Source organism: Pogona vitticeps, chromosome 13 (assembly GCF_051106095.1).
Source record: "Pogona vitticeps strain Pit_001003342236 chromosome 13, PviZW2.1, whole genome shotgun sequence".
Lineage (NCBI taxonomy): Eukaryota > Metazoa > Chordata > Lepidosauria > Squamata > Agamidae > Pogona > Pogona vitticeps.
This window is the reverse complement of record NC_135795.1, coordinates 1332558-1359663: the sequence shown is the minus strand read 5'-3', so window position 1 is coordinate 1359663 and position 27106 is coordinate 1332558. Positions and strand designations below refer to the sequence as shown.

Below are 27106 nucleotides of genomic sequence, written 5' to 3'. Positions count from 1 at the left end.
TGGACGACCTCGCAGCTTACTGGGATGAATTCAACGTCGCCTATGGAAAGGTACAACTCTGAGGAACGCAGAAGGTCCCCTGGGGAGGGGGTATACAAGGAACACCAAAATGGCCAGCCTCATCCATGTAAAGGAACCCCCACACCCGAACAAAATGCCTCAAAAATTTGCAAGGTTTAGAGTTATGCAGAACTCTTCCTTAGGCTGACCGAGATGAAAAGCAAGGGATGGGCAACAAGTCCAGAAAAATTCAGAGTCAGGAAATGTTTCTGTCCAGAAGGTCTGGAATTTCAGCAAAACAAAGGTTGCAAGTGGAATGAATGAACTAGAGCAACTTTTAAATTTCCACCGGAAGGACCTTGATGTTTTGGAAGCCAAGTCTTGGTGACAGTTCTTATGGCCCAGATTTGGTCTGTTGACAAAAAGGGTCGTATCCTACGTTTTGGCCCCGTTGTGCTCCAATGGGTGGTGCCCAGACCTGGGCTTAGCACCCCTTCCTAAGATATCATGTACTTACCGGCCATCTTAGCTGATCAATCCATATTTTAACAAACCCAAAGCATGACCTTCCCATTTCACAAGCCCCATTTCTGACGGGCTTGAACATCGTCCGTCTGCCTGAAACAATGTCCGCGTCGCCACCTCCACTAGCTTCCAAAAGGCTGGCCAACAGAACAGGACATCCTTTCCTGGTCCTGAGCATTTGATATTTATGTATAGGTAGGTACATAGGGGTGCTGTGTCTTCATGAACTGGAGAGCTATCATCAATGCAGCTCTACCATGTTAGTCACATACCTCTGCTTCATGAATACACTTAAGGCTTTAGACCTGTGGTTCCTGACCTCGGGTCTTCAGATATTCTTGGACTACAATTCCCAGGAGCCTTCAGCAATAGCTGTGGTGGCCAGGATTTCTAGGAGTTGTGGTCCAAGAACAGCAAAAAAAAAAATCTATTGCAATGAAGTGGAGACAGAGAACGAAGCCATGGGTTCTTTGAACCCTTTGGAAAGTTGTGTTATCCTTCCTTGTAGAGTGTCTTGGTTTTCTCATCTTGTGTGACTCTTCCAGTGAAGGACCGAAATCAGGTGGGACGGTGGCCAGGGAAATAGATTGGCTTCCTAGGACTGGATCCCCTCTTAATTCTGTGTTGCCGAGCTGTGTTGATTCCATGTCTGATCATGGGCTTTCCCGTCCTTTTCAGTAAGCATAATAATAACTTTTATTAGGCTAACCGGAGAGATGTAGAGTCTTGGGACCCGAGGCTCAGAATCCCCAGGTCCTTGCCTCAGGTAAGGTCTTCTGCATCATGGAGGTGGGGGAAACGCAACAGAAGGAAGACAGCCTTCTGAACTAACCGCTTCTAGAGCAGCTGGGAAGTTGCATGTGTCTTCTTTTATCCAGGCAGCTCTGCCAGTGGGACTCTATTGACGTGGTGGCCCTGGGAGTTGTGGTCTGGTTTACATGCTTGCAGAGGCTCCTCTTGTCTTCTTGAGGCAAAAGGTCAAAGTACACAAGATGCAAATGATAGCACATGCCTACTCCAAGGCTGGGTGTTTTCAAGAATGTCTTGCCTGAGCTCTCTGATTTGCTGGTGATGCCCATGTTTGCCTCTGGTTCAACCAATCACAAAACAAATCAAGCCAGTTGGGTAGATACAGAAGGTGAGAAAGAAGCTAGGTTAGGACAAACAGAAGTCTGTCATTGTTTAAGGAGGCCTGCTTCTAACAACATGCTAACTGTGTCATCTAAGTTGACCTTGCGGGTTGGGGCTCAGGAAACCTAATATGACAAGTCAAGCCCCAGCAATCTTTGAAAGGCCCACTGATGAGGAAAAGGCTTCCCCTCTTGCAAATCAAGAACTCATAATTAAAATCATTAATAAGATTCTTGCGGTTCATTCTTTTCATTCTTCCACTTCTCTGTTGGGTTGCAGAAGATTTCAATGCTTTTTTAAATCCCTGTTTTAGCACAGTGCTGTCCGCATGCTGAATATCTCCATGGAAGTGAGAAACCTCATGCTCACCAAGACGATGGAACGATTACGTGGAGAGTTCCCGGCATTCACGGAGGATGATTATCAGCTTTGGTTTGAGAAGAGGCTTCTCCTTGTCCTTCCCAGTGTGACGGCAGCTGTTCTCAAACAGATCCCGAGAGATATCTCTTGTGAGGCGTACATGGCTGTGTGAGTCGTTGTTTATCTTCCACTTTCGGGGCAATGTGGCCACTTTATTTTTATTTATTACCTTTTTAAAAAATAAGAAAAACGCAGTCATAATTGGACTGCCCTGTACTCGAGAATTTTCGATCCTCTTGTCCGAAGCTTGGAAGCAATCAGATATAAGTAACATGTTTACATGTAAATAACTGCTATGGGTAAGGAGAAACGTAATGTGTAGTTATAAAGTAATTTTTAGACATAATAAGTAGCAACTAGTGAAATTCCAATATCACTTTTAAAATACATTTTAAGGATTTTTAAGAGGTACTTTGAAATTTTTTTTACAGGTTTTAAGTCATTCACTTATGTTATTCCTGCCTGGCAAGAGATTTTTTGTTTTGTTTTATCTTTTTCTAAATATTTGCAATGTGCAATATCAGAACTGACCACTAGATGGGACTAGAGAATATATCCTTTCATTTTTCTGGACTGTTGGGAAAGGCATTAGTAACTAGTTACTAACATGCAAGGCCGCAAAACTGCTTCCATCATTGGAGCATGGCAATAATATCAGCCACTTGGCTTCTGAGAAGTAACAGACAATAAAACAACTATTTTTGTAGTTTAACCATCTAATTGCTAAGAATCCTTTTGTTTTCTAGGATTGCTGGGCTGAACAGCATCTACACAGAAATTCCACAGGAAAGAAGACGGGATGTCTCCAAATTCATCGAATCGTTTTTGACCCAGAACTCTCAAATCACAGGTAACAAAATCCATCAAAATCTATCCAGTGCAGAACTTTTGGGGTCTGTGGGGAAACAGTGTGGGCACTTCTGTGGGTGCTGTCCCCACAAAAAAAACCAAGAGTCTCCAAGTTCTGCTTTTGCCACGAGTGTTCAGAGAACAAAAAGAGGGTAGGAGCAGGTTGGCTTCTTACTGAGCTTTTAGGGATTCTCTGCAGGGTTTTGGACTACAAAGCCTATCATCCTTTTCTTTCATGACCTCCCTCACAGGGCCTGCCTGCTCTGGCCAAATGACCTCCCGAAAATGGCTTCTCCAACTCTTTGGAAGGTTCTCTGCAGAAGTGCCGTACGTCCAGCTGGCTTCATATTACCGCCAACCTTTTGAGGCAGTAAGTCTCTCCAAAGGTTCAGAGGCAGGGTTGTCAAAAAGTCAGATCTTGGACTGTAGCTTCCCCAGGCTCTAGCTTGAGCACAAGGTGGGCCTACCTCTTCCGTGAGCTTCACATCCCTGGGAGCTGGTCTGCCAACCCTTCCGGCAGCTCCTGGAGAGGTGAGACGGTGCCCGTCAGCAGGCCACGGTGTTGCCCCTTTAAGGCGCTCTCCTCGTTGGGGAGGGAGGCGGAGCCTGGAGGGAGGAGCCAACAGCCAGCAGTATAAAAGGGAACAGTGCCCCTCCAGTCCTCCTCAGAGCAAGGTCCTCACTGGTCGCTCTCCATGGTGATGGAGTGTCAGTTCTCTAAACCCAAGCATGATTCAGTCTGTCTTTCCTCTCCAGTATACTGTTTTGGACCTGTTGACCCCCAGCCAGATTGGGGACATGCTAATACATTCCCACACCTTCGCCGACATGGATCTGGCATCGCGCTTTGCCAGCTTCATTGAAGAAAGCAATGCAGATGACATCCGGATGATTTTGAAGGAATCCGCCAGGGCTGCGGCTCAGGTATCTCTGTCCTCTTGATGGTTTATGTTGCATCTGTCCCCTTGGTTACTTCCATAACAGTGGGCAGGTGGAGCATGGACTTTTGACATTTACAAAGGCCACACTCATCATGTTTAGATGGACAACAACTTTTATCTTCATCCTGTTGAAACCATAGGAGTTCTACCTGCAACCTCCACAATTCAATTTGAGGCATTTAATAAAGATCTTTCCATTTGCATGGAGAAGAAGGTGGAATACCACCTTTGCCTCAGTCAGCCAAATGTCTTGGGTTGGCCCAAAACTGGGGGATATTTGGGGAATGCCTCTTCTTTCCAAACAAACAAACAAACAAACAAACCAAAATAACCAATTTGTTCTCTTTCAACCCCTGTAGCAAAGAATGGTGGTTCTCCCAAACCCCGAAGTGGCCGAGTTGATCTTGATCAAGTATCTGGCTCTCACGTCACCTCAAATGAAAGCTTACACTGCTGCTGAGTGGAACACCACCATCCAGGAAGAATTGCGCTACCTCGCTTTTGTGATCAATGCAACCAATCTGGCTTATTTTGTTCCCCAAAACTATGAATCTTTCGCTGCTATGTAAGTCCTTCAACCTAACAGGGATTGGTAAATAAAATCATAATCAAAGAGCTGGAAGCAGTAGGAAACATACGCGGTATACTTAAGTTGACCCACTTCATCCAACATCCATATAGTCTATTAGCTGAGATTTCTGAAATGGGATAAACTACAAGCTCACAGAGGGCAGAAATAGATGTTACAGACGAGCTCTCGTTAGAGGAGAAAATTCCTTAACTGCTAACACCATCTGGGTGCAGAGCTGGAGGTTTTATTTCTGACTTTGTTACAGGGACAATCAGACATTTCTAGCCTTTAAGGATTTTCTCCTTTTATTGATGGGTTGTCTATAATGTGCATTTCTGTCCAGAACTGAAGAAAACCTGACAATAAGGTCTGGTTGCTGATTCGTGTATAGCAACGTGCAACATTTTCAGACCTAGTTCTCAGAAAGAGGCATTGTAGCCACCACAGCATCATTAACTGAACAAGCTGAAGTCAAAGTAGCGCACAGCAAGCTAAGACATGCACCCTAGAATCCCTTGCTTTGTAAAGATGTTGAGATCTGACTAATCTGTTTTCCATTTTCCCGTCTCCCTTTCTGGTGCCGTCACAACAGCGTTGCTGGGTTGAGCGAAGCGCATGCGCACATGGCAGAACCGTCCAGGAGAGCTGTCGTGCTTTGGATCATCCAGAACCTCAACACACTGCAAGGTAAGCTCAAAGATTTTTCCATCTTGAACCCGTGCCCTCTGACCATTTCCCTTGTTTCTTCAGCTGTGTGTGTGTGAAAGATGGTGAAATAGGAGCTGGATGTTTGTAAGATGGGTGTTTCCTGGGGTGATGGAAGAGTCACGTTTCTTCAAGCAGAGAGATAATTCAATGTACAGTGTATATGTTGGGATCTACTCAATTATTTCAAACTGTTGTCACAACTCGGCTTCTTATTTCTTCTTATTTCTTCAGGATCCCTCATGGAGCCCATTCTCGAATGGATCACGAACTCATGGGGATCCTTTTTCCAGGATGCCACATTAGAAGAAGTGAAATCCACCAACATTCATTTTGATCCTGTAGGTTCCCTATTTGTCGATGAAACTATTCGGGGTTGGGGAGGGGGTGAATGTTAGAGATATAATTCCACGCTGATTTCTACAACTAATATCTTGCCGCAAAAGGAAAGAGAGCATGTGGGCGTGCCATTGGTACAAAGAGCTGAGCCTAGAGACAGTTTTCCCCAGGACAATATTTCATGATGTTGACCCCTTCCAAAAGGAGCTCTGGAAAAATAAATAGGTTATCGGGTGGCGATGTACTCAAAATATTATAACAATCATGTCCCCTCAATTCAATTCTGAGTTATGGTGACCCCTTTCAGGTGTTCCCAGGTAGAGAATATTCAGCACTGCCTTCCCCTTCTTCTGAGGTCACTTGGAGACCACGGTGCAGCTTGCCCAGGGCCACCCAGGCTGGCTCTTCTCTCCGAGGCACCATAGGGGGGTATTGAACTCCCAACCTCCGGCTCCTCAACCAGATTAATTTGCCAAAGGCAGATAGAGGCAAGCTCCAGCTGGAATTTTTCAGAAGGCGTTTCTTTTTTTTTTAAAGGTGACATTAAGTGTCTAGTGTGGTGTTTTCTTGGTTTACTAGTGGAGGTTTATTGTATGTTTATATTATGTGATTGTAAACTGCCCAGAGTAATGGCTTAGCCATTAGATAGTGGGAGATTTAAATAAATAAATAAGTAGTGCCATGCATGAGGGTACTTCCCCTGCCACTCATAAACTGGCCTGATGCCCTCCAACGTGATGATAGGATCTCCATTTGTTGCTTCAAGGGCCAACCTAGGGGCTTTTTCCTACACGGAGCACAGAGAGAACCACTTTAGTCTTTGTTTCAGGCCGCAAAATGTGTGGGGTCAGCCCCCGAGGCCAAATTCAGCATGAGCCACTAAGCTGTGGTTTCGTCACCGGCTGAGACCAGTGGTTATCATTTTAGAGATGCCGAGATGCCGAGGGAGGTGTCCGAGGTGCTGAATCTTGGCCAGAGTCAAGAGTTCAGAACCCTGGACAGCTCCTGCAAAGGGGCAAACTGCAGGGCAGGCTCAGAATCACAGTGCCTCTAAAATGGAGACGGTCCGCTGCCCATCCTTCCCACCTATCATTCGGGCTGGCACAAATCACAGCGCGTTCCTCCTCATGAGTCCGACAAGCGGCTCAAAAGACTGCCATCTTCAGCCGGTCCTGGAGCCAGTTTCCAGACCCTGAGACCTTTGGAGCAACACAGACAGGGCAAAATGAGCCAGAACGTAAAAAAGAACAAAACTTTTTTCCAGAAATCCACTTCTACTTTAGGAAATTAAAAATATTTTGGAATTTTGGAGAGTGCTGGAGGGGGGAATCTGTGACTTATTTAGAAGGCAGCCATACCTGAAGACTCTGAGAAGCAGGAGAAGGCCAGAGACCGCCCATTGACCACCATTGGCTTAACTAACCTATTTTGACTTTTTAAATATGAAAAAAGCTGTTACCAGTAACTGAAAAAGCTTGTCAATGTTTTTCAGATTACTGTGTTAAGCTTCCTGAGTGTTGGCCAGCTGGTAGAGTTTATTGGGTCATCAGACGCACTGGTCAATGTGACAACCATGGGCCGTGTGCTGTCAAGCCTGGAGGCAGAGCCCTCTGAAACCCCTTTGGCTAAACTGGAGGAGTTCTTGACTGAATTCAATCTGGCAATTGAACAGGTAAATACAATAGCCCACCCCTGTATAACGAATAAGTTTGCACATCCAGTTTTCCTCTTGAGTAAAACAATGCCTGTGGATCTGCAGAAGAAGATGGAGTTCTTCTCAAAACATTGTGAAGCCCAATCTTGTGCATGTTTACTCACAATTCCCCATAGTTCCCATTGAATTCAATAGGCGTTACTTTCAAATTAAGTCTCTCTGTGTAAAAGGTGGTCCTCTGGATTGTATATGTTCATCTAGACCTCTGTTTATAGGGTTATATTCCAGGCTTCCGAAATGCTGAGGTGAAATCTGAAGTGTTGGGCACCGTTTTTACAAAGCTAGCACGATATTTTGATAAGTTCAGTCCCTCGGACTATCAGTCCTGGTTTCAGAGCAAGCTGAGATTCCTCCTGGCCGGCATCAATGAGGATTTACTCCAGTTGATCCCGCTCGACCTGGAATTTCCCTCCTACACAGCCATGTAAGTGTGACTTTTCACTCTTGGCCTTCTCTCTCCTGGAGCAGAGTTTGGAAACAGCATAATAAAATGGATGCACTGGTGTTACCATAACGACAGTGGCCTTTACGCCATTTTGAAAGTTGATTTTTTTTAAAAAATGGTTTATTGTTAATTTTGATACTGTGCTTTTTAAAAAAGATTAGATGCATTATTCTTGTTTAACATGTTATTTCCATAGTCTATTATCCAAACCCCTGCATGGGGGTGTGTGTGGAAAGTTGTAATCCCAAAAAGTAGCTTTTATAACTCAAAAGAAGGATCATGACCAAGATCCACCTGGGTTGTTGTTATTCTTTTGTGATAAATCTTACAGTGACAAACAGATGCATTGTTGTATGCCGCTTTGATTCCTTTCCAAGGAGAAAGGCGGGGTAAACATATTTTAAATAAATAAGAAGGGATAAATAAACTACATTGCCTTGTCAAATGCCAACTTATCTGACTTCATTTATCTTCTTCTCTTTTCTCACCCAAACTACTGGTAGCTTTGGAGGTTTTGATCAAGTCTACCCAGACTTACCCCAAGAGACGTCCCGGCAGATCTACCATCTGATGAGGACCACCCTGGAGCACAAGGTCAACACCTCAGGTGATGGTTTCATGACCTTCTGTAGCAATAATGGAGGCTCAAATTCTAGCGTCTTCTTCAACAAGCAACCAGACTGTTGCCTAGCCTTCCTGGCACTAGAAGGGAGGTTGAATCTCTCTGTCCAAAGAGTCCGGAAGAACCCTTCTAGATATATTATAAAAATATATATCATTTAGATGCGAATATAGTATGGAAGCTTTTAAAGGAGAACGCTGCTCCCTGGAAAGTTGGACAAGCACATTAATAACAAGGGCATGCCCTCCAGTTATCAAGGTGACCGAGGAATTTCTAGGTATGAAGTAATCAGTAATGTCTCCTCGATCTTCCTTCGGGTGATGTTTTGGGAAAGGCAAATCACCCGTCCAGCTGCATACGCTCCGGACGACCTTGGCTGGTCCCTTCTCCTTTGGATTCAGACTTTTTGCCTTTGCCTTTATACCCAGGCACGCCAACCCACTGAGTTATACCAGGAAGACTATACTTTTGTCTAAAACCTTTAGACTAAAAATTGAGGGTCATCTTAGATTTCTTAATTTTGGGTTAGAAAAGTTGGGTGCGTCTTATACATGGAAAAATATGATAATCATCCTTTCAAGATAAAATTGTGAAGTGCATGGGATGGGGCTTCTATAAGGGCTCCAGAGGCACAAAATTGATCAGGGGCTCACAGTTGATGGGTGCTGCTAATAAACCTGGGATCTCTCTCGAAAATAGGGTATCTGTGTGTACGTGTAGGGTGCTTCAAACAATACATGGAATGACAGGACGCTCTGTAGAAATATTTCTGGAAAATTGTCCTTTTTTCTTTTCTTAGGAACAGCATTTCCCGGTTCTTACAAGGACAGTCAAAGCTTCCTGCAGCTGCTTTTTTTCAGATTTCTGCCTTTTGCTACTTATGCTGATCTCGTTGCATTAAATCAAGATTTTAATGGGGTAAGCCAATTAACGTCTTCTCCAGGAAACATTTAACATTTCCACAGAAAAGCAGCTGTTTGACAGGTGTTACCCTTACAAGTCCAACGGGCTGTTTGACATCTCTGCCTCTTTAATCTTTTTTTTAAAGCTGATGTTACTTGAACACCTATTGAGAATTTCACCAAACGTGCTTTTAATCCACTTAAAAGCAGTCCAGTCCACACTCATTGGATTTTCACTCACAAAAGCTTTGTCTAAGAGGAATCTGTCATCCGTAAAGATACCCGCACGATCTTGCTTTCGTTTTTCCATTGGTTTCTCTGAGACACATCGAAAGAGATTTCCATGCCTTCCTCTCTGGAATAATCTATGCTGAGAGTTCCTATACTTGTCGAAATGCAGAACAAATGTGTTTTAAATCTTATGTCTGTTCTTTATTGATGAATTCAAAGGGGGGGGGCAGAGACAGGTGGGATCACAAACCACGTCCTGTGGGTGAAAATAACTTCAAGGGTTTTTTTTTAAAAAAATCTGAATTTGGGGTGAGGAGCAAAACCTACAATTTTCCACCACCCCTGAGTTCATGGGTCAATGTTCATTTCAAGTTATTTTCTTAATAATAATTAAAAGAAACTGGAGCGTCCGGCCCCTTCTCCTGTCTCTTGCTAGTTCTGTTCTCTGATAGAAAAAAAAAATTCAATCTTCCCCTGTGTTTTTCCTTCTAGTACGAAGTCCTCTCCTTCCTTTCCCCAAAGCAAATGGGGGAGATGATGGTTGCTACCAAGGCGTTCAAAGACGAACTCCGGTCCGTCCAGATCTTGGGGGAGATGCAGAAGCGACCTCCTGCTGAAATGAAGGACTTCATGACCGAGTTCAACGCAGTAGCCAAACAGGCAAGCCTCCCCTGCCTTGGCTTCCTCCGGGGTTTGCTTAATCGGATATTGGGTGGGTGGTGGTTGTTTTTTAAATCTCTGTCTACATCCAAATTCTTTCCCTCCCTCAGGCTTTTTGTGGGACAACCGAATTTCCTACAAAATCCATTTCTGTGCTTTTAGGGGGAAAAGCTGCAGCTCAGTAGTGGAACGTGGGTCAACGGTTCAATCCTTGGCACCCCCCAGTTAGAGGCAATAGTCTGGCATAGCCTGGACTTTTCCTGACCTCCGTATCTCACAATTAGCAGGACGCTGAACAGTCCTGAAAGGGGGGAGTGGGGCATGGCTGATAGGAGAGGTGCCCTTTAAAAGGTGCTGGCAACACCAGGCAAGAACATTTACCTCCTTCTGCTGTTCCTCAGAGAAGACACAGAAGTGGTTCCATTACAGTAGGCCTACCACATGCATTGCATGAAGCTGAGTTACTGGCACAGGAAAACATCATCATCCTGTCACTTGTTTCTCTTCCAAAGGGCTGAAGGGAAGGCTCTCGTCCCTTCCAGGTTTAGATTTTAAAGGAGAAATAGCTAAAACTTCAATCATTCATTCGTTTTCAAGACTATCTACATTTTGCTAGAAATGATGCGTCTCCATTTACAGAATCACTTGACCGCCCTCCCTGACCCCCGGATCCGTGACCTAATCTTCGGGGCGGTGTTCAAGACCCTCAAGTTCGACACCTTTTCTGCAGAGCAATACTCATTCTGGTTTGGCCGTCAGCTCCAGCTCCTCCTGCCCGCTCTCGCTCCCAAGGACCTGGCATTGATTTCTCTTGATGTGGACTGCCTCTCTCACCAAAACCTGTAAGTCTAGGGAGACGCCTCTCAATTGAGGGTCAAACTGGATGATACAGTAGATACCTCCTGGCTTTTGCAGAGGTGTGGTGCTTTCCTGGGTGGTGAACGACAACAGATTATCATAGGACATCATTTTCTCCACCTCTGTATCTTGCATCTAGCATGCCATGTTTTGTGGCTGGTCATGAAAATTCTGTTTTAAAAGGGCCTATACCTCTTTTAATATATATATATTTCCAAGAAGTGATGGCAAGTTCAGGGACAGGTAAGCTTGATTTAATAGTTTTTATGGTATGTGAAGGTTATCTGATTTTCAAATTATATTTTAGTTAATGTTGTTTTTCTTGTTATTCTTTTAAGAAATGTGTAAGCTGCTTTGAACATTTTTTTAATGGAAAGGTGTGGTATAAATGTAAACATAAATAAATGCTTTGTTTGTTTCCCTTTATGTTCCAGCCCACATGCCATCTTCTGCCACATACTCATGCTTTGTTAAAGCCTCTCTCTCTCTCTCTCTCTCTCTCTCTCACACACACACACACACACACACACACACACAGATGTGAGAAGGCCATTTCATGCTGGCCTTCTACTTTTTTTGTCCATCTCAGGGTGAAAGCGATGGATAAAGTATACGATCAGTTCACAGAAGAGCAGAGAGAAACCATTCACAAGAGAATATTCAGCTACTTGGGAATTTATCGGATGGAACAAGGTAGGGAAAAGTAGATCAGGGGCGTTCAAGAAAAGGATGTCATTCAAGGAGGATTTGATCAAATCAGCTTAAGAATATTGTGGACGTAAGAGCTAGACTGTTTTTAAAATCATTTTGTAAGCGACCAGATGGATCCAGATGTTAGGAGGATAGTGAGATATTAAATAAATAAGCAAACAATGTATGTATGTATGTATGTATGTATGTATGTATGTATGTATGTATGTATGTATGTATGTATGTATGTATGTATGTATGTATGTATGTATGTATGTATGTATGTATGTATGTATGTATGTATGTATGTATTGTATTGTATTGTATTGTATTGTATTGTATTGTATTGTATTGTATTGTATTGTATTGTATTTTGACTTATGGTGACCTTTCCCAGGGTTTTCCAGGTAGAGAGTACTCACAGGTATTTTACCCTTCCCTTCCTCTAGGGGGAGCCCTGGGACCATAGTGCAATTTGCCCAAGGCTACCTAGGCTGGCTCTTCTCTCCCAGGAGACCCAGTTGGGGAATCAAACTCCCAACTTCTGGCTCTGCAGCCACATACCTTAACCACTGAGCTATCCAGCCAGCGAGACAGACAGAGAGCTAAATAAATAATGAAACTCTCCCAGTCACTCTGTCAAGGGGGTTGGCGTTGCACTGTTTTATGCAAGACAAGACAGGAACATTGGGACCCTTCACAGGATGTTGGCCACAGTCCTCAAGCGATGAAGTCTTTGCTTTTGTGCTGCTCTTAATCTTGGCACTGTTTCTCTGCCGCCCGATCTTCTCCCTGTCTTCTAGGCGTCACGTGCTCGCCCGATGCTAACAGCAGCCAGTGGCTCCTCAGCAACTACGGCCGATTTGGTGCCTTGGCCAACCTCACCGAGTTGTTGTCCGTGAATGCAAAATTTAATGGGGTGAGCAAACTTCCGCTGTCAGGGTTGATGCTCCTGGACCAGCCAGTTTGGAAATCTTTGGGGCATCCCTTGTGCCAAAGTTCTGTCTTGAGAAACAAGAGATGCCTCAATCAGGAAGCAAAGTGAGCTACTTGAAATGAGAAAAGCACCTGCTGTGTACTTAGATGCTTTCAGCCGTTAAGGATATTCTGAATCTAATAATGCATTTCATGTAATGTCTGTTCCTTCCTTCACTTTGTTTGGTCTCTGAAAATGGTGAACAGTAGGAGTTGCTCTTTGTGACAACCTGTATTGCTCAATATTAAGCAGCTGCCCTCCTTGTGAATGTGAACGCTGTCTCTTGAGACAGGTAGGCACAGATGTATATTAACCAGCAAAATACATGTTCAGATTTCAGCCATGGAAGTCCTTTCTGCTAGCCAGCTAGCTGAGTTATGGTGGGAACCAGGAGCCCCGGATGAAGAGGCTGAGATCGTGGAGATCATGAACCATTTGGACAGCCTGGCAGACCTTGCTGAATTCTTGGACAAGCTGAACACCATTGCTGGGGTCAGAATCATTTCTTGAGACTCTGGAAGAGGGTGTGAAAGAAGAGATGTCTAAGCTAAGTGGGTTCCCATTAGAACATGCAAAAGGCTACTCCAGAGAACTGTGTGAAACTCATTTTTCTAACCCTCCCTGGTCTTCAAAAGTTCCTGCCTTGTCTCTCTGCATCCCAGGAACCCTACATCTATCTCGCCCCTCTTTCCCACAACCTGCACCTGGCATGGGGTGGGCGGGCAAGGGATAGTTGGCTAGCCTTCCTCATCCCCTATTATCTGAAAGATCACATCCTTCCCCCATATTAGCCTTCTTGGCATTTAAAAGCTCTCAGTTCCACCACCTCCTGACACTCAAGAGAGGATCTTCTCCGTGGCTGCCCCCAGGTTGTAAAATGATCTCCCCCAGGTTGGCCTTCCTTCCTCTTGCTCTTCTCTCATCAGCAAAGATTTTTTTTCCTTTTCAGGCAGGCTTGTAAGTGGGGGATCTAGGGAAAGCTTGCCTTTATGACCTTTAGATCCTTTAAAATTTTCTTTACAATTATTTTTCATCTAGATTGATGTTGAATTGCTTTTGATGTAGTAGTTGTTTAAACCTGCGAGCACTGCATAGTTTTAAGTGTTGTAGGCTGTCTTGGGGGTGGGGGAAGAAAGACAGCATAGAAAATTATATAAATGAATTAAATAATAAAGGAGTGTTGCCCCCGAAGAAAAAGACAGGGCCTCAAACATGAATCAGAGACTTGGGGGGGGGGGGAGATATGTGTGATTGGTTTCAGCACCACGGATAGCTCCTGGAAAAGCTGCTCCCTGTGGCTGCCCGGCTCCTACCTCAGAAGCCCCAGTAAATTTGTTAGGTGAATTTAGGATTTTGGAATTTTGCCTCTTTTACCTTCTCCTGCATTTGACTTTCTTAAATCTCCATCCCATAGAGGAATTGAGAAATTTAGCATTAAAAAATATTCAAAAATGAACCCGAACAAAAGTTTTCCGTCCTGGCCAAACTCAAGAGGACGCCTCTGTTCCCAGCAAGAAGGGGGCCATGCCATATGTGCCTATTTCATACGAGTTAAAGATGAGGAGCCTTGTAGGGGGGAAAAGCTGGCCACTCCGGTTGAGTGCTGTAATAGGAAAGAACAGGGGGAGTCGTTCGGTGAGTGTTGTTGAAGAGCAATTTCCATCCGCAGGTGGATTTGCAGAGCAGTGAGTACGCCGGTGTCATCCTGAGCATCGCTTTCCAGAGGATAGCAGCGGACTTCCCAAGGTTCAAACCCAGCGATTTCACTTATTGGTTCCAACACGCCTTGCAAAATGTACTGCACACCGTGAATGAGACCGTCGTGGCTGAGATTCCGCTCAGGATGTCCTGCAACTCTTACCAGCAGCTGTGAGTGCGAAGCTGAATTTGTTTTGTTATGGCTGTTAAGCTCAAAGGTGGATCTCCAACCCGTCATTTAAAAAGATGGGAATCACACCCTCCGTAGGTTGCGGGTGGCTCCCAAGGCTGTTTCTGTGCCTCCAGAGCCCAGCCTGAAAGCTAGGAATTCTTCATCAGAACCCATTAGCCTTTAGGGCTCAAAATCCCCCTACGACTGTTTAAAAATCGGATGTGCTGGGTTTTCATTCTAGTTCCCGCACATCCTGGCGCCAAGGGAACAGATGAAACTGGCTCTTGGCTCTTTGTCTCACTGGATCCCTGCTAGGCTGAGAGGTGCCATCTGAACCCTAATTTTGTCATGGGCCAAGTCACACATTCAGATAGATACTGCTTGCCTGCTGCTATCATGTTTTCTCCCTAGCAGAACGATCTGTTTTGTTATGTGGAGTTGCAAAATTAGAGACGCAAAGGAAGCCATGGATGATATTCCAGAGACACATACTTCCCCTTTTAATGCATTTTCACAATTACACCTTTTTTGGCCTCCTGAGGGAGCACTCCCTCCAGAAATGGATTTCTCTCAATGAGTCCTTTTGTCAATACGGAATACAGAAAAAACTTGTATCAAAGATTCTTTGAAAACAGTCCTCTGATTCTTTGTTTCGTTCTCTGTCTTCTGCCCTTCTCAGACTGAAAGGCTTCAACAACATCTTTGGCAACATCCCAGAGGAAAACGCTCCTGGCGTTTTTGGATTCAGCAAAGCTTTTCTGACCTCAAAAGTTAAATCAGGTAACTTCAGCTATGAGAAGACTGAAGCCTACTTTAAAACAGACAGGAGATAAGTCACTCAGTGTAAAGAAATCAGCACAAATTGCAATGAATTTGTTCACTTACCCATCACAACCTTTGCTAACCTGTTATTGTCCTGCTGCATCAGCCTTCCTGGTCATTCCCACTCATGGCCCCGATGGAAGAGGACTGGTATGAACAGACATCAAGTGGGAAAAGGCTGACTTCTCATAACCCTAATATATTTGAATAAAGCAAAAAAAAAGGCATCCAAACAGGCATCTCCTTCTGTGCACGGGGGAGAGTAGATTGCCTTTTCCAAGGAGCTGCCGATTGTATCACCCATAGGTTTGTTTCATGCAGCAGGTTCCTCACCTGAGAGAACATCCGTGGTGCAGGAAGTCTACAAAACCTCAAAGGGAATTGTTCTGCTACCTCTTTCCAGGTACGGCGTGCGGAAAGCAGTCCCAGGCTCTATGGGACTGGCTAGAAATTAACCTTGGCAACTTCAGCAGATACGCCGAATATCATGACCTGCTCAGCTGGAATCGACACATGGAAGGCGTGAGTCTTGACATGCAGAATACTTTTTTTCCCTGGGAGCTGATCTTTTGCCCTGTTTGGCTGTCACTGGCCATAGGCTTTGCCTCAAAGCAGGGGCGGACAGAGGGCAGCCCTTTGCCCCAATGTCTTTGGACTGCAACTCCCATCGTCCCCAGCCAGCAAAACAGTACTGGGAGATGTAGTCCGGCAGTTGACCCACCGTCTCTTCCTTAAAATGTGAAAAAGGAAGGTCAAAAAGAAGGAGGAAATAAGTCTTATCCAAGGCAACTCAGTACACAATTTATAATTTGCAAATTTGGGATTATTTTTTAATACCGAGGATTTTAAAACACAAATGTAGGAAGCAAAGATTGCTTAAAAGATTTCCTGAGAAATGTACCGTGATTTCTCCTCCCCCTGCAGATGGCTGTATTAGAACATCTCTCTGCTCCACAACTGGCGTCTTTCAATCTTCAGTCGGGGGCTGTCAACGAGGAGGAAAAGATGTGCCAGATTCTTGCGAGGTTACAAAGCAAACCGCTGGAAGAGATCTACCAGTATCTGGATCAGTTTGGCCTGGAGGCCCAGAAGGTACCACCTTTAAACATAGGCAATGACTTCTCCACGAATGTCTCTGTGGCTCATTGCCTGCTGATACTTTAACTCTGAGCAGCTGGAATGTTTGTGAGCATTCCAGGGATCCCATCGCTTAAGCTAGGAAAGGAAGTAGAAAAATCGGAACAGCTCATTACAGAGACACAGAGTTGCATTGTTATTTGGAGCAGTTAAGCAATTGTGCAATTTCCCCCCATTTTAAAATATACAGCTTGGAATAACGTCTCTGAAAGAGGAAGTTGTGCGGAAAAAGATGCTCGTGCAGTTTCTTGAGGCAATTGAACCCGAGTTCTCAACCTTCCGTCCTACAAGCTGGGCTAACTTGCTCTCCACAAGGCTGGGGCTTTTCCTACCAAGCGCCGGGGGAACAGAAGCGCAAAAGATCTTGTCTCATGTTTCTGGCTGCGACAATTTCCAGGCTGTGTGAGTATAAAAATGAAGATAGGTTGGGATCTGTTGGGTAGACCCCCTACCTGCAAAACCTCCTGCTAAGATAAATGCTATAATTAAATCTCTATCGTGGACAGGTGTCTCTGTGTGTCATCTTAGCCCCCTTACGACCTCCCATTTCTCCTGGAAATAATAACATTAAATATTTTTGGGTGTAAGCCCTCTTGTGGGACCTCAAAGTAGGTAGGGAGGAAAAAACCAGGACTTTAAGCAGAAGAAGAGAAGAGGTGAAAGGATTAAGAACACGTACCACCGCCACCTTGGCACTGTTGAAAATCACAGTTTTGCTTTTCAAAAAAAAAAAAAAAAAAAAAAATTAAATTGGGCAGTTCATTCTTCCCTACAGTTGCATACAGTGTGTTCTGTGCCTTTCATGGCTGCGGAAAAAAAATTGAAAAGGGGCTATTGAAACTGAATAGAATTCCCAGATAATATTGGAAAATCTGGCTTGTTCTGGGCCTTGCTTTTCCTCATGTTCTTGGGCTCGCTGACATTTTTCCAGTGCCAAGAGTTCGCTAGGCTAGGAAGTCGTGGCTGACTGATCTTTTTTCGCTCAGGGTCTCCTCTCTGAGCCAGGCTTACCCGGCGATACCAGCAACCGACCAACAAAGCATCTACAGCGCCCTGTTTACTTTCCTGGAAGACCAGCGCAAGACCACAGGTAACTCTGGGGTCATGTCCCCTCTGGGCCTGGCCGGCTGGATGGGGAATGGACATTTGCAACAAAAGTAATGGATGTGAAATCAGCTGCTCTGCTTGCTTGGTGTAAGGTGTTCAGAGACACCCCTTGTCTAACTCGGTGGGCGCCCAGGCTACAAGGTCTAGCCGCTGGTGCAACCCCCCATCGGAGAAGAAAGACCTGTGCATAGAGAGGTAAAGATTGCCCTCCATCTCTGCAGGCTCGGCGTGTGTCTCTAGAGCCATGGACTCCGAGGCCTGGCTGCAGGAGAACCTCGGGGCGTTCGCTGCTAACGCTCCTTACGAAGATTTCACCAAGCTGTTGCGGAGTTTCAATGGGGTATGTGCTGGCTTTGAAGTAATTTAATGTGATTGAGGTTAGGTTCGTTTCATTAAATGCATTTTTAAACCAATATTGATTTTGTTGTTAAAGAGTTAGTGAAGTCCATTATAGGTTGGACCCTCGTTTGCAGGGAGAGGGGGAGGGTCGAGTCAGAGATGGAGGGAAAGGGGTTTTCTATGATGATGATGATGATCCTGCTGATGGGGGTCGTGTCTTCACAGTTTGATGTCAGGGATAACCTCACCGCCATCCAGCTCGCTCACCTCTTTTTCGAACCCGGGGTCCTGGTGTCTCCAGATTCAGCCCATGCCCTCTTAACGCCCTTGGAAAACAGGCCGCTTGAGGACGCCCTTGTCTTTGTGACCGAATTTTCAGCCATCGCTTCTCAAGTGAGTCAGTTTTTTGCTAGCTCTTTGCATTGACATCATGGCTACAGAAAGTCTGACCGATGGCGAGCATTTAACCCATGGGGGCTCCCCATCAAATCTGGAAGCTTCTTTAAGAAGTCTAATATAAGCTGGAACTTAGCCCACTGAGTACTTTTAGATTTTAGAGCTGAGCTGTGCTTTGCTTACCTGAAAGAATTGGACTGTGCTTTGCCTGCCTGAAAGAACTAGCTTTGCTTTGCCTGCCTAAAAGTTGTTGCCCAGAAGTTTGCTACTGAGCAGATGTGCAGTGTATCGAGCTGTGCTTTGTATGATTCAGGAAGAGATGTCAAAGTGAGTAAGGATCATGTCTAACTCAACCCCTTTTGCTTTGGCTATGCCCATTCAACACATGGCCTGCCCGCTGTTCTTTGAGCACCACCCACTGCTGGATGCGGCCTCCCCAGGCCATGCCCAAACTAGACTGTAACTCTCGAGTGAACAAGGGGCTGCCAGCCACCTCTGTGCCTTAAGGTCTGAAGAAGGCCTGTCTCAAATTGAGTCAAGCAGCTGGATGAGTGGTTCAATATTTTAGCAAGACCTTGGATCTCGCAGTGATAAATCTTGCAATATTTCACTGATTCAGACAGTTCTTCATCCACTATCATACATCTTTCTTCCATCCTGCTGCCTTTCAAGACCGGCTTGCTGATTTTTCTCTTCATGTTTGGTTGGCAGAATGGCGTATCATCCCTAGCAAACAAAGATGTGCAAGACGCAATGTTTGAAACCCTCTTCAGCAAAATACAAAATCTGCTCCCTACTGCCGGTCTCTCCCAGTACAAAGACTGGTTCCAGGACAAGCTGGCCTTATGGCTTCCCAGTATCAATGCCTCGGTCCTTGCTGCTATCCCAAAGACCATATCATGTGACATTTTCAAAACCATGTGAGTATTCCTGTATATGGTGATGTGACAGTAATTAAACTAAGTATCTTTGTGATGGGGAGTAGAACAAACTGCATGTAAACTCCCTAACAGTTGGTATATATTTTATCTTCTCTTCCTCCCTGCTCAGAATGGCTGGCTTGGACCGCAGTTTTCCACACATGTCACAAGAAACCCGCCAAGATGTCTACAGATTTGCCAAAGATTATTTGACTATGAAGATGTCCCAAGGGGGTAAACATTAAACCCTTCCTTCCTTCCTTCCTTCCTTCCTTCCTTCCTTCCTTCCTTCCTTCCTTCCTTCCTTCCTTCCTTCCTTCCTTCCTTCCTTCCTTCCTTCCTTCCTTCCTTCCTTCCTTCCTTCCTTCCTTCCTTCCTTCCTTCCTTCCTTCCTCAGTGTCATCTGCTGTAAATAAACAAGGAGATGGGAGTGGGAACCAGATGGAATCCAGACCTCTTTGCCAGCAATCCTGTGTTAACCCAGTGTGCTGGGAGCTGAACGCAGCTTAGTCATTTAGATATATTATTTCTGGTATTGGGAAAAGTCAGTTCATTAGGAAACACAAGGAACTTCCTACCAGCTGTGTCTCTCCCCCTGCAGGCAGTCCCTGTACAGAAAGCACCCCAGGCAGCTCCGGCTGGCTAGAGGCCAACTTTGGCGCCTTCAGCTCAGTTGCCCTTTACAAAGACCTGGTTGGCATCAATCCAGAGTTTGACGCCGTAAGTAACCTGGCCGGACAGGTGGGTCCCTTCCTTGGGTGCTGGCTTGGCCCGGGGTTTCCCCGTGTTGCCCTAACCTGCTGGGCCTCTTCCCTAGATGGATGCTCTTGAGGATCTCACCCCATGGCAGCTGGCGGACTACTCCTTAGGCAGCGACGTCCTGCGGAGCAGTGAGAAGGCTGGGAAAGTCTTGGGCGCCCTCAGTGCTCACAACGTTGGAGAGTTTCTTGATGCCTTCAACGCAGCTGCCCAGACGGTTTGCACGGCTCCCTTTTTTTCTGCCCCCCCCCCTTTCTCTTGGTTTGCTCTTCAATGTCTTCTGCTCCTTCGCATGGATGGTTTTGGTCACCCTTCAAGCTGGGGGAGCATTTTCAGGGCTCCACCCCCACGTACTCCACTTCCTCCAGAGTATATGAGAAATGCGCAAGTGGTCCTAGGCATGGAACCCGGCCCATTTTTAAACAATGCGGCCAAGTTTCTAGTCCATATGATCATAAAGATTTGCTTGGTGCTGTACCGGAGACCAGGGATACAGCTAAAAGGGTCTTTCCGTGCTTGGCAGACTAGAATCAGTGTCCCAAATAGCTCTCTGTCCTTCCCCACAGTTAGCAAAATAAGAACTGGCAAATTAAATTGTTTCTCCCTGCTCTGGAGACTTCCCAGGAGAACCTCACAAATGTGTCCCTCCCCCCCAAGGAGTGTTCAGAAGGCCACCCTTCATCCTATATAGTCCCTTAAAATCTAGATTCTTTTTGGTGTTTAATAATACAACTATAGATTTTCACTGGCTCTTCTGTTAATTTCTGGGCTCAGTTTTCGGTTGTGTTGACCCTATCTGTCTCTAAACCCCCTGGGGTCAAAGGGCCAACCTGCTCCATCGGTGTCACGGAACCAAGCCTTTTAGGTTCAAAGCCCAGGACTTTCTGTGCTTTGGCCTCAGATGGACCACTTAGAACCATTCACCTTACAAAATTCGTGCAATTTCACACAAAACGTCTTGCTTCCCTTCCCCCCCCACCCCCGAAGTAACTGGAAAAAAGGCACTTTTAGTTCCTGAAAAATCTGAACGCTATGACATTGGCTTGCATGCTGCCTTGTAGGCCAAGAGGGTGGAAATGTAGGTGCTAGATCCTTGCAACGTCACATTGATCTCCACTTCTGTGGGGTTCTTTTGCCCAGCTGTAGCCGAGCAGAGAGGACCGCAGTTCTGCCATGTTTTGATCTCATGTTCCTCTCTTTTTACAGCTCCAGCTTTCTCAGCTGCCCCACCCGGAGACCAGGCACTTCATCCTGGGTGAAATCTTCTGCCATCTGAGTGGCACCCTCAAGTCCTTCTCCACGGAGGACTATGCCCTCTGGTTTGGACAACGCCTCCCCCTCTTCCTGAGCAGTTTGGATGCCCAGCACCTTGGCTTCTTGCCTGTTGAACTGGCATGCGATTCCCTTGCAGCCATGTAGGTACCAACTCTCGGGTCCTGCTTCTAGTTCAGGAGCGGAAGAGAGCTGGCCAATAGGCAATGGGAAAGCATCACAAATTGAGGGGGTCACCTGGGGTCAAGTGCTTCCCCATAACTTCACTCTTTTTTGCTAACTGCCGAGTATTATTATTATTATAGTTGTAATTCTCTTCCTTGTTTTGCAGAGTGGAAGCCCTGAATGATCATCAGGTCAACAACACGTTTGAAAATCCGGGAGACATTTCGTCTTTCATAAAGCATGTTCTCCGTTTCCAAGCGCAAAATGCAGGTAAATAAAGGAAGGGCCCGGCACAAATCCAAGGCCCAGCCTGAACTCCGAAGATAAAATCTTGGGATTTTCAAGTATTTGAGAAGTTCTTTGGTCCACCATGTGTGAGACAACCTGATGTTAAGTCTCAGTTGTTTCAATGATGCAGTGCAGATGGCGTAGAGTTAAACCTTGGTCTCTCTCTCTCTCTACCAACTAATTGGTTTTTAAAAAGTTGTTTGAAAGCCCAACTGCAAAGATGCCTCATCATTCGAGAACTACCCGGATCGAATAGATTTTGTTTGCACAAGTGGCAAAGACCTCTAGAGAAGTCCCACAGCTGTAACCAGGTCAGATTCAGGGTCTGGATGTCGGTTCTAGGAGGAAAAAAAAGGAAATGGAACACTTATTTATTTATTTTTATTTATTTATTTATTTATTTAATTTATACCCCACCTATCTGCTCAGAACGAGCACTCTAGGCAGCTTCCAAGCATATAAAACACGATTACAAATATATATAACAAACCAATATATCATAAACCTTGGCATTGCATGGGTTCTAGAGGAATCAGTTGGGGTCTGGCCACTAGGAAGGATGCTGTCTGCCTTGGGTTGCACGTCGAGAGCCAGAGAGATGCATGAATCTAAAGAACCACAATGTAAACACAACTCTGGAATGTGTTAGCCTGACTATGTGACTTTTATTTTCTTGCCCCCAGGCTCTGCCTGTACTCAGGGCATCTCCTCTGACAGAGAGTGGCTGAGGAAATTCTTTGGACCTTTCACTACTTACAGCTCCTATTCAGATTTCACTGCATTGAAGAGCAACTTCCGCGGGGTGAGAGTTTTGTGAGTTTGCAATCTTGGGGTCAAATTAGACAATACACTTTAGCCCGTATTCGGAAAGGGTGCTGTCTTCAGTGGTGAAAGAGGTCTGTTTGTCGTAGCAAGTGATTAACCTTGCCTCCATATCTTGCATTTGAGCTTGAGCTTGGCTTTGACTTTCTGTTCTGTGCTTCTCCATCCAGGCAGACTCTCTGGATCTCTTCTCCGCAAAGGCCTTGGCTCATTTCTCCACCCAAAGCCACACCATCTACAGCAGGGCAGCCATGGAGCGTGTCTTCCACATCATCCAAGACAAGGCAGACCCAGGCCCTTTCTTGAGGGCCTATCTGGACGAGTTCAATGCCCTGGTGCTCCAGGTAACCAAATATTGGTGGCTGGTCAAAGCTGGGTGTCCCCTGAGGGTTGGTGGGAGGAACACAGTTATGAACCACCATTATGTCTCTGCGGCAATCCTCTCCAAGGGGAGGATTTTCCCCGGAAGACCCTCCTCTTGTGCTGATCTGCTACTCATAGATGGACGGCCCCACCTGTTTATTGCAAGGCAAGAGACGTCTGTGCTCACTTGTGATTCTCCAGGAGGGGAAGGAGGTCACTAAAAGTCAGAGGGTCTTCTCAGGGGTGGCCCCCATCCGCGGAAAGCAGTGGAAGCTTACGACTCCAATTTCATGGGAGTTTAGGTTTTCAGGAGCTGGCCGGTGTCCTGAACCATATGCCAAAATCAGCTCAGGACCTCGGAGAGCTCCTCTAAAGTTCAAAGTGAAACCCAGAGTGGATTCATTGCCCCCACCTTCCAACCATCTGATCCATCCCATCAGCAGCTTTTACTGGTAAAATGCTTCCCCAGAAAGACTCGCCTGTCATGTACATTGCAGGGTCTTCAGCGAAAAGTTAAGATCTCTCTAAAAATTAAAGAGTCGTGGCCTGGCCATTAGATGGGCAGGACAATAATTAAAATAATTAAAAATATATAATATCCCTGACATTTAAAATATTGGTGGCTTGAGACTGCAGTATTGGTTATATTTTGGTGTTATATGCAATAGGGTTTGTTTGTTTTTTTTAAAATTCCTTGCTTTTGGTTGGTTTTCTTTTGGGCTGTCCCTCCCTTTTTGCTGTTTATATTTTATATTTTTAATGCATTGTGCATTTCCAAAAGAACAAGGGTCATCAAGAGATTTAAAGGTGCAATAACCCAATATTAATAAATGTGCCTATTATCACCATTATCATCAAAAGGAAGGCCAGAGAGAGGGTTTTTTTTTAAACCACCCTAAAAAATCCTTTGCTGATTTTCCTAAAATATTCAAAATTCATGAAACATTCAGGAATTCAGATTATGTTGCTTTGTCCGTCCTTTGGTGCTGAATTTGTCCCCCTCAAAGTCTTACTTACTGTACAACTGAGTCTTCAGCAGACTTGCTGTGAACCTTTGGATTTCCCAATTCATTCTCCAGAACCGTGGTTTGTTGAGCAACAGAAAAGTGAGGGACGCCATGCTGATGTTCTCCGCTGAGATCATTTTCCCACAAGTTGCTGAGATTTCCCTGGAAGACACCACCACCTGGTTCCAGAAACTCGATCTCCTGCTTCCGGGCATAAACGAAACCATGCTGGGTTTGTTGCCCCTTGGTATGCCCTGCCCTTATTACCAAACCATGTAAGTGGCTGATAAATAATAGCAGGGTTCTCTTATCCACGGGATCGGGATCCGCTGATTATCTACGGTCTGAAAATATTAAGAAAAATCCTAGAAATATACATTTTAAAGGTGACGTTACCATAAATGGACACTAGATGGAGCCAGAGACCATGAGCTTGCTATTAAAATAGAGGTTGCTATAATCTGCATTTTGCAGGATTCCCAACCTTGGGCCCCCGAAATCCCAGTCAGCTAGTGGTGAAGGTTTCTGGGAGCTGTAGTCCAAGAACATCTGGAGACCCAGGATTGGGAGTCCCTCTTGTAACAGATCATCCCCTTCAGACCCATCTTTGCATACTATCTTTTCAGAGTGAAAGCACTTGATAGTGTCTATTCCAAGCTGTCAGCCCGGAAGAGGCAGGACGTCTACGAATTCCAGAAGGCCTACTTGATGGCTCAGTTTGCAGACTCAGGTGAGGCTTGGATGGAAGTATCAGGTCCCCCAAATCCCGGTGGCTCTCCCTTTCCTCGTGGGAAAAGCCACCCTCTTCTGCCCCTCCCACAAGGGGAGAACCCTGGCCTTTGATCTCAAGGGAGAAGGTTGAGGTCCCACCTCAATGGACAGCCTGGGCTAGATCTTCTGTTAGACTCGGTTCCTTGGCTGTAAAATGGGAGTAACCATTATCGGCTTTAGAAAGAGGGCTGTCATAAGGAAGAAGAAGCAGTGAAGCAGTAGCAACCTTTTAAAACAATCCTGCTGTTTGTAAATCAGGAACAAAATACATTTAGCATCTCATGATTCACCTCCAGTAGAAGGAGGCCAGCAGGGACCCTCCTACTACATTGGGGTCCATCATGGAAGAAAGCAGAATAAAATGTGCAAAAATCAACCCCTTGGCCAACCGATCCATGTATCTCTCTCTATTGCTCATTCCTATTTGCTTTCTTCTTTTCTCTTTAATTTCCTCTTTGGTGTTTTTCGTTCATCTGGAGCCATCTGGGGCCACTGAATCCCATTTGTGCTCCATCCTTTGCTATCTCGTGGGACATTGTATCCCATGATAGCAATGTGTGCTCCTAATTATCCTGAGAACTAGAAACATTCACCCAACGGACGTATGTTTGTTGGTTTTTGAAAACTTTGTGCTTCAAACGGATTTCAAAATGATGGACACTGTTAGGAATGCTTTGGGTTCTGATTCAAAGGGAAAAACAACTGGCTTTTCAACCCCCTGATCTTCCAGAATATGGACCACCTGAAACGTTGATTTACGATTCCTTCTTTTCTACAGGGTCAGCGTGTGAGGATGGGGCTACCAGAATCCGGGACTGGCTGACGAAGAATTTGGGGGAGTTTTGTTCGGTAGCCAAACTAAGCGAGCTGCAAGCTTTTTACCCTGATCTTGAGGAAGTAAGTTTCTCAAGGCTGTGTTCTTGAGCAAGAGCTTCCACCTTATCCTCCCCCTATCATTTAGCCAGCTGTTTATTCCAGCAGTGCCCCCCCTTCTCAATCCTTTTGCCTTATGAAACTTAGAAATATATTTTTGCAGAGTTTTAAACTTTTGGTTAAATTCGTCTGGTGGCACAGCAGAAGTGCAGGAATCCACGCAGCAGATTAACTTCAAGCTGCCCGGATTAGTCCATCCCCTTTTTTCTCTCTCATTAACTGGCACTTACTGTCTCAATAGCTCACTGTGAGACATTGGTAAGAGAAAGAATAAAAGGCTTCTTTGGGCAGATATACAGCAAAACTGCCAGACATGACTGCTTGCTTTTAGTGAACAGGTCTCAACAGAATCCCTGCTTCCAAAAGACCGCAGAGAGAGGAAAGCTCAAAAGCAGAGAGGGAGGGCAGGGCAGGAGCTATTGCTTAGGGGATGGACAGATTGACGGTCACTCTGTGTTTTTTCTAAAAATGAAAGCAGCTTCATCCACCTTGGAGCCAAGAAAGGAAGATGGCTGGGCATTCTCCACCTCTCTGTGTTTGTTGAATTGTTTCATTTTTCTTTTATTTCTTGAGTTTTTGAGTCACTGTTTGCTTTAGAAAGTAAATTGCACACTATCCTGGTAGGCAACCAAACTGTATTTTGACCGATATCCTAAGTTTAGTTGAATCAGTAGCAGCTTGGGATCAAATTTCTTCCCTGGAGCTTCCATTTAGAGTGTTGTTTTAATGCATGAATAAATTCAGAAACAGAACATCGTAAGCGTGCCTTTGTTTCTAAAGCAAACATGTATTTGGAAACAAATGGTGTCACACTTTTCATAAGAGCACAAACAGGAAAACCCATGAATTCTTCCAAATGTTGTCAAGAAGATGGTTTTGGATCTCCTTCAAGAATTTTAGAATGCTCTGTACTTAGCAATGTAACTATGGCACTAATTTAAATCCGATTTGCCTATATAAACAATCGGCAGCCTATTCTACTTTGTGATTGTGTTCATTAATAAAGACAATAATCTTCCAAACAGATCAATTGGTATGCTTCTTTTTATTTTTCCCCCCTTTGGAAATACATGCGCAAACACACTGGTATTATCATTTCGGCTACCACTGCTCAACAGACAGGTGATTTAAGGTGGGAAATTATTTGACAAAGTGCTACTGGTTGAACTAAACAATAAGGGATGATGTCACTGTCTTTGAGACTCTCTTGAAGGCAAAAAAGTATCCCCATATCCACAGGATCAATATCCACTGATTCACTTATCCACGGTCTGAAAATATTAAAAATATTAAAAGAAAAAAAAACCTAGAAACATATATTTCTAAAGTTGAAGTTACCAGCACTCGCCACTAAAGGGAGCCATAGACCATGCTATTTATAGCATTCATTATTGAAATAAAATTTACTATAATCCACATTATTCAGCATCCACAAGGGGCTTGGAACTAATCCCGCATGGATTCAGGAGTCCTACTGTAATAATACTTACCAATTTCTCAACAACAATGCAATTGGGGACTACTTGAGATTAAAGATGGATTTCTGAGCCCTAAAA

General features: G+C 44.9%; 4 protein-coding genes across 4 annotated transcripts; all 4 read left to right on the top strand.

Annotated features, from left to right (window-relative positions):
• The first annotated feature begins 1967 nt into the window (after nt 1-1967).
• On the top strand, nt 1968-6634 carry LOC144584706 (uncharacterized). The gene is made up of 5 exons (XM_078381430.1): nt 1968-2184; nt 2823-2926; nt 3177-3295; nt 3682-3849; nt 4226-6634. Exons 1-5 carry the CDS (start codon nt 1985-1987, stop codon nt 4433-4435), a joined length of 801 nt encoding a protein of 266 aa, XP_078237556.1. The 5' UTR covers nt 1968-1984; the 3' UTR covers nt 4436-6634.
• LOC144584726 (uncharacterized) lies at nt 5061-8707 on the top strand. Its single transcript, XM_078381555.1, has 6 exons — nt 5061-5124; nt 5377-5483; nt 6974-7153; nt 7411-7619; nt 8144-8247; nt 8691-8707. Exons 1-6 carry the CDS (start codon nt 5061-5063, stop codon nt 8705-8707), a joined length of 681 nt encoding a protein of 226 aa, XP_078237681.1.
• Nucleotides 8708-10676: 1969 nt separating this feature from the next.
• Nucleotides 10677-17882, top strand: LOC144584725 (uncharacterized). The gene is made up of 11 exons (XM_078381554.1): nt 10677-10897; nt 11503-11606; nt 12407-12522; nt 12913-13071; nt 14249-14448; nt 15129-15229; nt 15675-15793; nt 16196-16363; nt 16599-16810; nt 17395-17498; nt 17737-17882. The coding sequence occupies exons 1-11, from the start codon at nt 10677-10679 to the stop codon at nt 17880-17882; spliced, it is 1650 nt and encodes a 549-aa protein (XP_078237680.1).
• Nucleotides 17883-17998: 116 nt separating this feature from the next.
• Nucleotides 17999-26855, top strand: LOC140702574 (uncharacterized). Its single transcript, XM_078381429.1, has 12 exons — nt 17999-18247; nt 18962-19170; nt 19301-19404; nt 19772-19890; nt 19988-20146; nt 21136-21344; nt 21533-21636; nt 22338-22456; nt 22647-22820; nt 23919-24121; nt 24473-24576; nt 25396-26855. Exons 1-12 carry the CDS (start codon nt 18014-18016, stop codon nt 25539-25541), a joined length of 1884 nt encoding a protein of 627 aa, XP_078237555.1. The 5' UTR covers nt 17999-18013; the 3' UTR covers nt 25542-26855.
• Nucleotides 26856-27106: the final 251 nt, after the last annotated feature.